Source organism: Rhamphochromis sp. 'chilingali' (genome assembly GCF_963969265.1).
Source record: "Rhamphochromis sp. 'chilingali' genome assembly, chromosome: 11".
NCBI lineage: Eukaryota > Metazoa > Chordata > Actinopteri > Cichliformes > Cichlidae > Rhamphochromis > Rhamphochromis sp. 'chilingali'.
The window spans coordinates 31,221,618-31,238,025 of record NC_137938.1 but is presented as its reverse complement, the minus strand read 5'-3'; the positions used below and the strand labels follow the sequence as shown (position 1 = coordinate 31,238,025).

General features: G+C 41.1%; 1 protein-coding gene across 2 annotated transcripts in view; it reads left to right on the top strand.

Annotated features, from left to right (window-relative positions):
* Nucleotides 1–16,408, top strand: part of bbs9 (Bardet-Biedl syndrome 9) — a 174,741-nt gene that overhangs the window by 90,284 nt on the left and 68,049 nt on the right. For both annotated transcript variants that reach the window (XM_080897378.1, XM_080897379.1), the window contains exons 19-20: nucleotides 1,083–1,265; nucleotides 9,899–10,148. In XM_080897378.1, coding sequence (XP_080753504.1) covers nucleotides 1,083–1,265; nucleotides 9,899–10,148 — 433 coding nt within the window. The remainder of the gene's footprint in view (nucleotides 1–1,082; nucleotides 1,266–9,898; nucleotides 10,149–16,408) is intronic.

Sequence of the window (16,408 nt, the reverse complement as noted above, 5' to 3'; positions counted from 1 at the left end):
TTGTCATGTAGCCTCACACATGAGATAATCCTCTTTTTTGAAACGCGGTATGATCAAGATTTACGAAACAGAGTTCATTTTTTATTCATTATGTCCCAACATAAGAGACTGAGCCCATGGACTGAGCAAGAACATGTTTAAACAAGAAATAACAGAAAGCTGTTTTCCCATAAACTTCTACTGGACCAGACGTCTTTTTGCAACTACAGCTGTCGCCCTCTAGTGGCCTTAAGATAGAATGCAGATTTAGGCTCTAGCTTCATTGTAAATATACCGGGTTAGCTAAAACTAGACAAGAAAGGAAGGAAGAATCATCCTGTGTGTATAACAGTTTAACAAATGATTTAACTGTCTCTTTCATCTCTGACAAAGCAGTGTGTTTGACTTGCGTTGTAACTAGTAGTCCATCAAAAATCTTGCCAAACATGTCATCCCTACACATTATTTTAAAATTTAATTTCAGATGTTAAAGGCCAAAAGGGAACTGTGAGATCTTAATATTGCAGCAGGGAATTGTGACCCCCGTTATAAAAATAATACACAAAGATGAAGTGGTTCAGGGTGAATTCAGGCTAACACACAGTGAGAGTAATGAAGAAGCTGCAGACTCGATGCTCATAAAACTGTTTACACAGGTTTTGCCACTGATGTTAAGTCTTTGTCTTTGGGGATAAATGGGTGTGTTTTAGAGAAAGTGACCCAGCAAGGCTTTTAGGGATGATTTGTCATTTGGTCCAGCAAGAAAGCAAAGGGGGAAATCTGGCTTTTGTGTCATATTAAGAAAATATAATAATTATGGAGATGACTCAGAAGAAAATACACAAAAATTCAAAATGACTGGAACCAGAGGTCAAGTTGGGTAGCCAGCAGATTTATATTTTTCTTGGCTGACTTTGAAGCATGTTTATAATTTTTGACAAGTATTCAAGTTTTTTATAAAACAAACTGGATCAAGATCAGAGGTGAAGTCACAGCTCCTTAAATGCAAACTGTTGATGTATGAATGCATTTTCATCACCTCTGTATGCAATGGTGATTCTTGTGATGATTAGGAGAGATTTACCAGCTCCTGTCTCCTCCAGGTAATGGCACTGGCAGAGGCTGCAGAGGAGAACCGGGCACTGCTGGAAGAGGCGTTTGTTCGTCTGCGGAGTGCCACACACCTTCTCGTGCTCCTGCTGTCCCTGTGGCAGGGCCTGACCCCCGATCAGACCAGCATCCTGGAGGCCACACTGCTTCCTCTGCTGCAGGACACACCGCAGCTGGTACACAGTCTCTCACTCACGCACACACACACACACACACACACACACACACACACACACACACACACACACACACACACACACACACACACACACACACACACACAGGTGGCCATTAACATGTCAGTATCTGTCCATCCATCTGCAGCTTGCTCAGTATACATAGACCCAGCTTAAACACACTCTCTAAAAACTTTTAAAATACATTAAGTACTTCTGGTCTCTGTGGAATACACACACAAACGCACACACACAAACTCAATCACACATTCAGTTTTTAGCACTCAACACTCACCCGTCAGCTCTGCACAGAGTCAGAGTGTGTTCTGTGGTACCTGTTCATAATTTGACCATTAAATCTGATGTGTGTGTGAGTGTGTGTGTGTGTGTGTGTGCATGCATGTGTGAATATATATAAAATACACAAATACACGCAAAAGGTCAAGGTCAAAGAAAGGTCCTAGTGTGAATAGATGGCATATTGCTCTTTAAAGAGCCTCTGACTCAGACGTCAAGCTTTGTGTGAGAGTGTGTTTGAATGTGTGTTTGTGCTTATGTGAGCGTGGGTTGTGCACTGCCGTGTTGACAGAGCTCCTCCATTTGCTGCAGTCAGACCACGAAAGATTTGTCACTCCATCGAGACGGCGAGTGCCCACTGTGGGTATGTTTGTATTAGTTTTTCCATAGCTCCGATCAATCCCCTGAACCTCTCATTACCACTGTGTCTATTTCCAGCTTTCGCTAACGGCGCAGAGTTACACACATGCACACAACTGTGCATAAAATATCTTACAGTACGCACACACTGTGATTGTAGACAGAAATAGCTTCAGAGGGTCAGTTGATGAGCCTCGAGGGACTGTGAAAGTAAGTTTGTGTGTGTGTGTGTGTGTGTTATTATAAATGGGATTAATGGCATTAAGTAAATTAGTAGTAATCAGGGTCATGTCCACAACATTAAGACAAACAGGTGGACTGAAGGGTTATTTTAGGAAATTTATATTACCTGATGCAGTGCTGTGACAACATCTATCAAGATTCCAGTGGAGTTTTTATTAAGTTATTAGAACATTTATTTTTCTTTGTGTAACATGTTATTTTGGCTTATTACACCTAGGCACTTCTTTTGTTGAGAGGGAATTGTTATTTTTATTATTTAAGTCAAAATTTTTGAAAACTCTTTTTTCAAAAAACACTAAATCTTCATCTGGACTTTTTACCGTTTCTGTGGGTGGACTGGCGAGGTCATTCCAGGTGAGTACAAGTCCGTCACTCAGTTAGTTCCAGGATTGTCACAGATATGAATAAAGTCTCTGAGGAGAATGGGGGTGGAACAGTTATCAATTCTTCAGCCAAAATGAACGATTGGCTAACTTAGTTAAATATTTCTCCATCTTGAATTCATTAGTAAGTTCCTACACACTCTTCTGTTACCCATTACCCATTTATTGGATCTTTTTCAAATGCAGAACTTTTTTCATTTTTCAGTAAAAATGCAATTTTCATAATTTCAGTTCAGTCTCACTGAGCAGTTTTACCCGCGGAGATGATCCTGATCGAGATACTGTTTTTGGAGAGCAAACTCCAGTACAGCACATGATCCCAAAGTTCTGTTGGTCCACTCATTAAAAATAATAATAAACAGACAAACATGCAATTAAAAATTTTCCTGTAAGGTATGTCCTAGGACAGGACACCAATGTGGCTGCTATTCATAGGTCGCTGCCATTCTGACCCAGATACTTGTGCATACAGTTCATTGTCAGTGTGAACGATAGATGGAGCCACGCTGACATCACTCACGAGAGGGTGGATTTATAATTTATCAGCTGATGCTAATTAGCTTAGTTAGCAAACTAAATTCATAAACGATATGGCTACAATCCACAGACATGCATATCAGGTAACTGGTGCTCAGACTAAAAAAATGCTGGAATTTTAGTCTCCAAAACCAAAGCAATAACTTTTTGGATGCTCTGTACCGCAGTGTAAGTCATAACATTAGTCAGGTAATCCATTAAAAATGCTCATAAAGGCATAAATGCTGCACACACACACACACACACACACACACACACACACACACACACACACACACACACACACACACACACACACACACACACACACACACACACACACACACACAGTAAAGAGGTCCAGTTTAATGACTACACCAGGTTGATGAGTTGTAAAAAAAAATTACCAGAGTATTTATGATAGGATAACTGTCCATAGAGGCCAAAACCTTTTTTTTTTTTTTACCAGGCTGTAAATATGCTTTTTGATGCTGTAAAATTGGCCATTTTAACCTGGCCGTCTATGGGGAATGTCTCCCTTCTGGAGCCAGCATGAAGTGGCACCTAGAGGAACTGTAAATTTTGCCACTTGTGCATTTGCTTCATTTTCAGCTCTGGAGTTTTCCGCTTGGTTTCAAAACAATGACATTTGAAGCTGAACTTTATTTTGGGGATAATGATGAAGTCACAGGTAGTGGAGCTCATATTGAACAACAATTGGTGTCCACTTTAAAAAAAAATCATTGTGCACAGCTCTGTGAAAAACCATTGAACATGCACCTGTTGCTGCACCTCTGAGACTGAGATTGTAGAAGACTGAAATATGAAAGTTGAGACATTTTGACAAAGGAGATACTATACACAGCAATCTCTGCTCACTGAAACGCAGAATAACTAAAATATATAATGCAATACCAAATGACCCATGTCACTTTCATATTATGTGATTGGAAAGCACAAAGAATGGCAAAAATCTGTGGCAAAGTTTATGCTTCTCAGGATATTTGGAATTAAGAAGAGGAGTTCTTTTGAGTGCAGGCTCATTACACTGCTTTTTATCTGAAAGAAAATAGAAATATTTATAATAACAAGGTCAAAAACAAGGAGGAGGTGGAGAAAAAAGGAGAAGGAGGAACACCAGAGGAAATGCATCTGTGAGGTATCTAACGAAACGTCTCATTTAGTTGCAGCCAAGCAGAACACCTCCTTTTTCTCTTCATGCATTCCTTCCTCCGTGTCCTCCTCCCACTTTGCTCTCTTTCCCACTTTTCATCCTCATCTCACTCCTCATTGTTTTTCTATTCTCTATTTTTTACACCAGCAGTGTTATCACTCTCCATCATCCCTCCTGCTCTTTTTTTTCTGTTTATACCATAGTGCATTCTTTACCCTCTTTTTCTCACTGTCTCAACACCTCCTGCTTCTGCTTTCCTTCTCTCATTATTTTCCTCCCAGTTTCTTGATACAGTCATAATGCCAGTCTTGCTCAGGCTTCTCACTCTCTGAACTAACACTATAGACCCTAAACTATACATCAGCCGTAACTTTAAAACCAGTGATACAAGGCTCCCTGTCCATGTCTCAACAGATATACAGATATAGCTCCTGAAAGTGTTTTGTAGCCTTAAATCACAAATGGTTCTATAAACCTTTTAACAGTGTTAAGACATTTGAAAGAGAATTTTCCCATTCATGATATGGTGGGGTTTTTTTTTTGTATTCAACCATAATTTTGGGGGTAGACAGCATAGACACTAAAGTTTGCGAATGCAATAACCTGAAAACATGGCGATATAAGAGAAACACGTATGTGAGAATGCTGTTTGTAGATTACAGCTCAGCATTCAATACCATCGTTCCCTCGAAGCTGGACAGGAAACTGCAGGATCTAGGACTGAGCAGCTCCCTCTGCAGCTGGATCCTTAACTTCCTGTCTGACAGACGCCAAGTGGTCAGACTGGGCAGCATCACCTCATCCCCCGTCACACTGAACACTGGTGCTCCACAGGGGTGTGTACTGAGCCCTCTCCTGTACTCACTCTACACCTACGACTGCACGGCTACTAGCAACTCCAACATCATTGTGAAGTTTGCGGATGACACTACAGTGGTGGGTCACTACAGGGAGGAGGTCAGCGCCCTGACCCACTGGTGTCAAGACAGCCATCTCACCCTCAACGTCGCAAAGACAAAGGAGTTGATAGTGGACTTCCGGAGATGCAGAGAAGTACACACCCCCATCACCATCAACGGCGCTGCTGTGGAGAGAGTGAGCAGCTTCCGGTTCCTTGGTGTACATCTGGCTGAGGATCTTACGTGGTCAGTACACATAAACAACACAGTGAAGAAATGGTAAATGGCCTGTATTTATATAGCACTTTACTAGTCCCTAAGGACCCCAAAGCGCTTTACATATCCAGTCATCCATCCACCCATTCACGCACACATTCACACACTGGTGATGGCAAGCTACATTGTAGCCACAGCCACCCTGGGGCGCACTGACAGAGGCGAGGCTGCCGGACACTGGCGCCACCGGGCCCTCTGACCACCACCAGTAGGCAACGGGTGAAGTGTCTTGCCCAAGGACACAACGACCGAGACTGTCCAAGCCGGGGCTCGAACCAGCAACCTTCCGATTACAAGGCGAACTCCCAACTCTTGAGCCACGATCGCCCAGCGCAACAGCGCCTCTTCTTCCTCAGGAGACTGAAAAGATTCGACATGAGCCCCCGTATCCTCAGGACCTTCTACCGCTATGCCATTGAGAGCATCCTCACTGGATGCATCACCACCTGGTATGGCAACAGCACCGCTTACAACCGCAAAGCTCTCCAGAGAGTAGTGCGGTGTTCTGAACGGATAATTGGAGGTGAGCTTCCCTCCCTCCAGGACATCTACAGGAAGCAGTGCCTGAGGAAAGCGGGGAGGATTATCAAGGACTCCAGTCACCCCAGCCATAAACTATTCAGACTACTTCCATCAGGAAGGAGGTTCTGCAGTATCCGGTCCCGTACCAGCAGACTGAGAGACAGCTTTTTCCACCAGGCCATCAGACTGCTGAACACTTCATAGACACCTCACCTCCACTACTGGAACTTCAACATTATGCACTCCACACTGTATATAAATGCCACTTGTTTCAAATTATTATGAAATAAAGAGGTTATATTTGTCCATAATTTCTTGCTTCATATTGTGGATCTGTAGTCAAACCACAGGTTTCTTTATAACATAATAGGCCTTCTGACTCTAAGAGCTTCTGATTGTCAGTAACTAGGCATTTACAGTAAATAGATGTATTAAAGTTGATTGTACCCAGAAGTTAAGGAAAGTAGCTGATGCTGTACTAAATCCACTCTTGATTTGGTCTTAGGATGATTGTCTGGGTAATGTTTCCCCCTGAGACTGACTGTATGGCATTGTTCTCACAGAGCCGTAACTCCGGTCTCTCAAATGACATTCGCAGTCTTGATGAGGATATCATGACTGCAGAGGGATTGCTTTTTGAACCTTTACCTGTCTCTTTGGGAGTCCTCCAAGGTTGTGTGCTAGACTCTGTTATAATTTATGTATTGCCAGCCTGTAATTCTGCAGTTACACCCAGGGTTTCTCCCTTTGTCAGACCTGATATTCCTGATGCAGTCCATAGGCTTTTTGAGGAAACTATTTAATAAGAAAAAAGAAAAAAAAGGTTTGTCTTTGTTGGTACTTCAACAGTGGAACATTGAAGCTATACAGGTTTAAAGGCCAAACTATTCATAACTGGTTCTGTTTGTCTAAGCTAATAATACCACATGTGCTTTATTTTAATGTGTTTGTTTGTAATGCGGCATAATGCGGAGTTAATGTATGACTCAAAAAATACTTTTCAGTCACGAAGTGTTAACAATTTAGCATCAATTTCTCTCACTCAGTGATGCGATTGGTATTGTTCTCACTGAATATCAGCTTTCTTGTGCACTCAAGAAAAAACAAGGTAAAAATGGCGTTTTAACATTTTGGATAATCATACATTCAGTGTTATTCAACAGGGTACTTTTATTTACTGATGTAATCCGTGTCTATACAGTGTCAATATACACAAAACTAAAGCTTTCCACTCTGAAGTGTTGGTAAAAGTTCAAAAAAGATTCCTTTTTGCTATCATAAACACAAGGAAAATAGAAGCTCTGTCATGCTTCTTTGCTGCTGCACTTGTACAACTTCTCTTTTCAAAAAGTCTTCAAAGACGACCCAATAATACAAAACCTCTCTTGTTTCTTGGTACAGAAAACAAGTTCCTCTTCTATTTCTGCATTAGTGGGAACTTTGCCGTAATTTATCGCTCTGGCCTTGATCCAAAGCCGCTCAGCTCCACCTTTCTTTGCTTCCTTTCTTCTCCTTCAGGAGGATGAATGTCTGCAGTTTAGGTTTAGAGACGTTTAATTTTCTTCCGCAGCATGTGGAACGTATGTTTCAGCGAGCGCGTGCATGAGCATGCCAAGTTTCCACAGAAACCTGCAGTTATGTTGTTCCATTTGATAACCTGGTGAGGTATTGTTGTAAGAATAGGTCACCCACCTCTATCTCGCCTCCTCCTACCCCTCCTCTTTAATTTTTCTCCTTCCAGACTCGTCCAGTGTCTTTTCTTTACTCTTGTCTTTGCTCATCTTTCGGCTTTCCACATGTTTAATTTTTTTTGGTGTCTGCCTTTCCCTCCATCATCATCTCATCTCCTTCAACCCCCCCGACCATTTTCTCTCTCGCTCTTTCGTCCTCTTTTGCTCTCTCTCTCACACTCCTGCATTCTCTCTCTCTCTGTCGCTCTTTCCCCTGTGTCTGTCTGTATCTCTCTGTCATCATCATTACAGGGTTGATTACCTGTCATTATGGCTCATTAGGGGCCTATCAGCATGGCGGCAGGCAGGAGAACGAGAGGTGTGTGTGTGTGTGTGTGTGTGTGGGGGGGGGGGGGGGGGGGGGTGATGGTGGAGGGGTACCTGTCAACACACCCTTACCCTCCCAACACACACTCACGCACATACCGCATCATCCTCAGACCTACCCATCTAAATCACCCATTCAAATGAGAGATTCTGGGTTCCCTGGTTTTTAGTAGGATGAGTTGGGTATATTCGTGTATGTATGCATGGGTGAAGGATGAGAGATGGTGAACGGGGACAGCAAAAGACCAAACCCTCCTCACTGTTTTATTACTGTGGCTTTGTGTGTGTGTGCGTGTGTGTTTTCGTTTCTTTCGATTCTGAATGTCTTATCATTTTCTTGCTCTCTCATAAATTCAAAATTCAACAGGGCATCAAATTAAAAGGCTAAAATAGTTTATTCTAACTATTTGTCTCTTCTCCATCACCTTTCCAAAGTCATGCACTCGTGGTTCTTTCCTCCTCATTTCTTACTCTGTTTATGAGTGGATCTGCCTTGAATTAAGAGTTTAATGTATTCTGTTATGCAAATTTGTATCCTCTATTCTTTGCTCTAGCTTCTTTTTGCGCCATCCCTTTTTTACTTTAGTGAAGCACAAATCGAAACTCACACCTCCCAGTCTTAGTTCTACATTGCTAGTTAATAACAGAAACACAAGTTTACAATCTGATAGTATTTATTATTTTCTCTGAATGTTGATTTCTTGTTTCTGAAAACTTACTAAGACAATTACTATAATACAGGCCTTCTGTGTCCATTATGTCATTCTTCTTTCAGCCTGTATCTCAATAATTTAAACATACATTACCAGTCAAAAGTTTGAACACATCTTCTCATTTAAGCGTTTTTCTTTATTTTTACTACTTTCTACTTTGTATATACATATTGAAGACATCAAATATATGAAGCAAGATATATGGGATTATGTAGCAAAGAAAAAATTGATAAATAACTCTAAACTTGTCTGAAATTTTAGATTCCTCAAAGTAGCCACCCTTTGCTTTGTTGACAGTGCTGCAAACCCTTTTCTTAATAAGGGTCATGATTTAGTCAGCTGAAATGGTTTTCAGTTCACAGGTGTGCCTTGTCAGGGTTCATTTGGGGAATTTCTTGCCTTCTTGGTTGGGACCATCAGTTGTGTTTTAGTCAGGTTGTTACACAGCTGACAGCCCTATTTGACCACTTTTAGAATTCATATTATGGCAAGAACCAATCAGCTAAGTAAAGAGAAACAACCGTTCATCATTACTTTAAAATTGCTAAAACTTTGAATGTGTCCCCAAGTGCGGTTGCAAACACCATCAAGCGCTACGATGAAACCGGCACACATGAGGACCGTCGCAGGAATGGAAGACCAAGAGTCACCTCTGCTGCTGAGGATAAATTCTTCGGAGTCACCAGCCTCAGAAACCGCAAGTTAACAGCACCTCAGATTAGGGCCCAGATAAATGCCACACACAGTTCCAGTAGCAGACATATCTCTACATCAACAGAGGAGACTGTGGAAATCAGGCCTTTATGGTCAAATAGCTACTAAGAAACCACTACTAAAGAAAGGCAAAAAGGAGAAGAGATTTGTTTGGGCCAAAAAACACAAGGAATGAACATTAGACCAGTGAAATCTGTGCTTTGGCATGAGATGGATCACAGAGTGAAGGCAAAAGGGGCAAACAAGTGCTCAGCATCTCTGGGAACTCCTTCAAGACTGTTAGAAAACCATTTCAGGTGACGACCTTATGAAGCTCATTGAGAGAAGAGTGTGCAAAGCAGTAAACAAAGCAAAGGGTGGCTGTTTTGAAAAATCTAAAATATTGAACATGTTTTGACACATTCAGTGAGAATCTACAATGTAAATAATCATGAAATGAGTGGTAGTGTATAAGGTAAGCTTCCTATTTCTTTCCACAGGGTTGGGAAGAGAGCTGTGATGCTGCCGTCTCCCACCTCCTACGGACCTGCTTGTCACAGAACCCCAAGGACCAGGCTACTTCTCTGGCGCAGACAGGAGGATCAGTGCTGGGCCTCCCCAGTGACACTGCCCGTCTCAAGAAGCACATCACCCTGCTTTGTGAACGAATCGGCAAAGGGGGGCGTCTCACCCTGGCCTCTGAGGCTAATGTCCAGGTCCCTGCTCAAGTCCAGAATCTCGCTGTTCCTGGTGAGTCATTGGTTTACTTGTCTACATTCCACTTAGACTGACTCAAAATTAGACTCAAAATTTCCTTTTTAATACATTTAGGATGGGATGAAGCGACCCTGAGCCATCTTTCAGTTATGCTACTAAATACTCAGGTTGCCGGGCTACTTCAAGGCCATTGCTGCTGTAAATTAGCACTGTATAAATAAAAATGAATTAAACTTAAGGTAACCCTATTTAAAGGTTGTTACTCTGCCTCTCTGTTGAGTTGTTGGTTTTAGTATTTTAGATAAATGCAACCATGGGATTATAGGATGGGAACTTCCCATTCATCATTTTAGTCAAAATACTTTAATTCTGCTGTCTCTTGCAGAAAACAAACAGTTCCAGCAATGTAAATACTGAAAGATCCAACTAAAGTATCAAAGAATTTGGGAGGGAACTGCATTGCTACCAGATTGCTGACTGAACAGTTTCAGTGGTAAAATCAGTGGTGTGTGTGTGTGTTGTAATCTGTGCATGTTATACTGTGTGCGTGCTGGTGGACAGCCTTGTAAGCTGGTCCCTTGGTGCAGATTTTAAGGCTCAGCAGGCAAAAACACGGACCCTATTCATTTAACACCTTACAGCCAACACAGAGACTCATATTTAAATGCATCAGTACACGCACCCTTGAAATAATATACACAGGTATGTGAAAAAAATAAGAAATAATACCACTACAAACAGGTATACATACACAGCTGCATAAGTTACACAGTGCAGGCACATGCATAAAAAATATACACTCACATAATTTTTGCGAGGTAGACACTCGTAAAATCATGCATATACATGCAAATACATAAACTCTTTCACTCAGGCACCTTATGGATCATTTACTCTTGGCAGAAGTTTTAAAGGACCTTTTGACAGATCATCAGTTACACTCTTCAAGCCCAACCCCTACTGCCTTTCTTACCTCCTTGTACTCTTCCTTCTCTTAACTCTCTTTTATAGTAAAAACCAAAATGTACACCCACCGGTCACTTTAGGTATTCTTTGCTACTATTGGGTTGGACCTTCTTTTGGCTTAATTCTTCATGGCACAGATTCAACAAGGTGCTGGAAACGTTCCTCAGACATTTTGGTCTATATTGACATGACATCACACAGTTAGTGTAGATTTGTTATCTGCACCTTCATGATGTGGTCCATTTCACCACATCCCAAAGGTGCCCTATTGGATTTAGATCTAGAGGCCAGAGCTTCTTGACATGGTGCTGGAAACAGCTAAAAGAAGATGGGTACGCTGTGGTCATAAAGGGATGGACTAATTAGCAACAATACTCAGGGGGCGCTGTGTCATTTAAACGATGCTCAGTTGGTACTAATGGTCCCCCATGCCCTTACAAAAGGAACAGCACCCTGAACTGTTAATGCAAGACAGGACGAATCCATGCTTTCATGTTGTTTATGCTAAATTATGACCGTGCTATCCGAGGCAGCAAAAATCAAAACAAATCAGCTCTTCTGCTCTTCAACAGTCTTCTGTTGGTAACCCAGTGCAAAGTGTAGCCTCAGTTTTATGTTTTTAGCTGACAAGATTAGAACCCATTGAGGTCTTCTGCTGGTTATTTGAGTTACTGTTGACTTCCTGTCACTTCTCAATCCCTTATCATTGGGTCAATAGATATATGTATTTACAGACAGACAAACAGACAACAGACAAACATCTTTTGCATGTTCAGTATTTTTTATGTCTAGTTCTGTTTGACCAAAACCAACCAAATTTAGTTTAAAATTGACAGTTCGATTCTTTTCAGTCAAGACATGTTCTGTCTTATAAAAAGAAGTGGTTAATTCCTGGAAATCTGCATATTTTGCTGGTGTGATTTATCAGTGAAGATGTGGCCTAATAGCATAGGGGACATGACAGTGCCTGGTGGTGCCAAATGGTTTTCCAGGACCATGTTTGCTTGTTTGCTTTTTATTTATGCACATTCTAGGGTCTAGGGACAACGCACTTTAATCAGCATAATTAATCAGTGTATGAATATGCAAGTCATAGCCGCAGTGTTTAGTTTAAATTCTTGTTCCCTTGCCAGATGTTAAATCAGCTCATTTGAGTTTACTGCAGAGTCAGTGCTGCTGACACTTACTGTCCAGCAGTTTTAAGGTAAACGTGTAAATGTGCATGGCCACATGAGGAAGTTGTAATCCTCCACCTACACCATGAGATTTGTGGATCCATTTGTTTTTGAGAATTAGTACTGTACTGTGTGTGTGTGTGTGTGTGTGTGTGTGTGTGTGTGTGTGTGTGTGTGTGTGTGTGTGTGTGTGTGTGTGTGTGTGTGTGTGTGTGTGTGTGTGTGTTAGAGAGAGAAACAGAGAAAGAGGTCTATAAAGTGTTAAAGGCATGTTTATAAGTGATTATAGTGATTACAGTAATTCGGCGCATAGTTCAGTGGAGCCGAAGTCGGTCAATAAAGTGTGTGTGTGAGAGAAAGACAGAGAGAGGAGAGAGTGAATGTGTTTGTGTTTACGTTTTCTTGTCATGCGGTCTCTCCTTTCTCTTTTGGTCTTCTGCCAAAATTGACACAGATGTAGACACCACATACACACACACACACACACACACACACACGCTGCACTGCAGTAAACAGGCGTTCGCTAACCCTGTCAGATGTTGCTTTTTCACCCGGCCGTAAACATGCACACTTGTTTACGTTTCCAACAACACCGACAGCAACCGTTTTACTCCAAGACCACAGAAACACACACAAACGCATACACACTGAAATACCGCACAATAAGTCTCACTTCATTGGTAGGGAAACCCAACAAAACACACACACACACACACTTCTAAGCACATTATCGTCTCTGCTTGTCTTTTCCAGAAGTATAGAGAAGGGAGGACCAGGTTTGGTTCATGCTGGTTGGTCAAATGCTCAAAATCTGGTTGAAGGCAAACTTTAAAATCTTCGTGGATTTCATTTAAAAAATAAAATCTGTTGCAGTATGCAAAATGTATGAATGAGTTGAGCACTTAATGAGAATAGAGCCCATTTGGTCAATGGATAATGAAATATCTCTCTTGTAATAAATTCTTGTTCTGGACGTCACTTCAGCTACTGGAAAATTACAGGAGGTGGAACGGGCCGTGGAGTGGGAGCTCAGAGAAATCTGGTGATGCATATCCCATATACACTATAAATACTAGTATTCCAGTTACTAATTACCGGTTGCTATTTACACAGGCGGCAATGTTTAGAAACACAAACCAGCAGTTTTTTAAAAAGGTTAATCTAGTTTTACTGTAACCATTGATCTGACTTGTTCCACTGTATGTTTTGGTTTATTGGTTTCTGCGTACTGTAGTCTGTGAAGTATAGATCTAAATCTTGTAGTATAGTAGCATATGCAAGCCAGATATAACAATTACAGTATATCAATACATAAAGGACATATTAGGAACATTAGTATATTCCAACTGGGTGTGTAGTTTTATCTGGCTAACATGTATCCCACCGTATCTCTTGTTGTCTATATGTTTCTCGCTGCGTCATTTGACCTTGTGTCTTACCCTGATGACATCATTTGGACCAATTTGAAGCTTCAGCAGCTGTACTTTGTACACATACACACACCTGCTGAAATCAGGACTGTTTATCACATGGTTCATTAGTCAGCGCGCTGTCAGCATAGCTCTTCCTTCAGCTAAAGAGGTGTGTATATAGATGCCTGCTCCCACCCACACACATACATACACTATCTAAACAAGATGACAAGATGAAGAGTTATTTGACTGCATGAGCAATATTTTTTTTTCCACAAAAAACTCATTATTGTCGTCAATCCCATCTGTGTGCTATGTCCTGTTTATTCTGGTGGTTTCTTCACTGAGGAATCTGCAGTTCATCTTGTATATTAGTCTTTTTTTTAATCAATGGCTGATCTCTTGTTTATCTTATTCTGTTGTACACTGCTGTTGTTGTTTCTCTTCTCTTTTTACGTTATGCCCCATGTTTCACTAATGAATCAAACCCTGTTTTATTTCTAGCATTTAGCATTTTAACATCCTCACTTTTTTCTTTCTTTTACACTCCTCTCCTAATGAACTCAGAAGAGATTGCTTATATTCACAGTCCAGTTAAAGCAAGCAGACACTCTATACACACACACACACACACACACACACACACACACACACACACACACACACACACACACACACACACACACACACACACACACACACACACACACACACACACCCCTATAGCACAAGTGTGTCGCAGTTATTTTCACAGTGTTCCACTGGTAGCTGTGGTTTGGGGCCTGCATCTATTTTAGACTTAAAGAGAGAGGAAAAGATGGGCTGTGTTTGCATGAGCATGCACACACATGTATGTCTGTGTGTGCACGTGGAAGGTCAGAAGACACAGCAGAGATTGAACTACATGCACTGTGTGTAAGTGTAGGTCATGTTTTGTGTGTGTTCTTGTTCAGCTGTCTTTGTTCTCTTGCTGTGGTGTTCAAATTGAAGAGTTTTCCTCCACAATGCTATATATAAAACAGCAGAGTTCTATTTTTAGAAGAGATTGAACAGTTTACTGAAATTTGTTTAGTAATTCACACTTCGAGTTAGACTTTGTTTTTTAGGCAGAAAACTATAAGTATTCTTTCCTGAGCTGTTAAATATTCGTTGCCTAAAATTGCTTGTTTACATTTGTTTTTAGTTTTTAGTGATTTTATTGCAGTAGAAAAAAAATGTTTGCGGGAACGACTCATAATGGGGTTTTTTTTCGAGGTGCTTTTGCCGTACTCATATGTGGTTTGTAAGTTTAGACTGTGAAGACTAGACAAAAGATACCAGGTGTCTGATTCAAGCACACAACTTTTTTTAAAGAATCACACTTCCTGGATTTTGATGTGTGTTTTCAAAAGAATGTTGCTTTGAGGCTGTGTGTGTGCAGAAATGTGCAGGTCTAATGTACTGAACATTTATATATATGTGCGTACAATTATGTATATTGACGGGGGGAAGAAACGTAAAAGCCCACAGCCAAATTGCTGGTAACCACAGCGGCATAGTATCACCCCCATCTTCAAACCGCAGCCCAGAATAAAGCAGGAATGCACTGGTGTCTCCGTACTGCAAACCAAGAAAGAAATGTCTATTGAAAGCATCTTAACCCCTCAACCAAGCTGCCCAAACTGTTCCAAAACTGTCCTAAAGCAGCCCCAAACTGTCACAGACTGGCCCAAATGGTCCCACGCCGTCCCACAATGTCTCAAATCATCACAAAATGGCTTAAACTTTCTTCAAGCTGTCCTCAAATTGTTGTTAAGTGACCCAAACCATTCCCATATATATACAAACAGATCCACAAATGCTCAGATTGTCTCTTAGGCTGAACACATTTTCCAAACGTCCAAGACAATTTCCCCAACTATGTCTCCTAAACTTTTCTTGTACCTCCTAATAAGCGCTAAACTTCTATTTGTTTTGGGTTTTTTTTTTTTTCAGATTCAGGAGTTGTGTAGATATTTATTGTGTAAGCACAGAAAATAGAAGCTCCATTGTGTCTTTAACAGGCAGAAGAGCTGACCATGCCGTTCCCATTTGGGAATCCATTCAGAATGAAGTATAGATTATGATAACTGTTATTTATACTGCTAATACTACTCATGCTTACACTTTTTCTGCTATTGCTAGTAGTAGTAGTAGTAGTTATATACTTGTTATTATAGTTTGTGGGTGGCCTATCCAAACAATGATTAAATAGGCAGTCACATCTATTCTATATTCTATTGCTAGTCTAAATCTTAAGATTCTCTAAAACTGATAGCTCATCAAATGAGATAAATATAGACTAACTGTAACAGAGCACAACGTCACAACTCTAACCAGGTGGTATAATACCTACTATTTACAGAATGAGGGACAGGCTGGAATGTGTTGGAGGTCAGTGGTAAGAGACAGTCTGTGTGTTTCAGAGTAAGTTGCTCCAGAGGTGGGCTATTTCCTTACCTTATGTTGATGTGAGAATGAGGTTAAAACACATACACACACCCACAGATCCACACATTCCCCGTGAAATTGTAAGACAGCCTTAGAAAAACACCTTCCCAATTAAGAGTGAGGCATATCCCATTTCAAACAACTGGGAGTGTGTGTGTGCGTGTGTGTGCACGCCTCTCTGTGCATGTGAAGCCACAGGCTGTGCTCTCACCAAAGAGAACAAGATTGGCTTTAGAAAAGGCCAGGATAAATATTAGAGAGGACTTAGGAT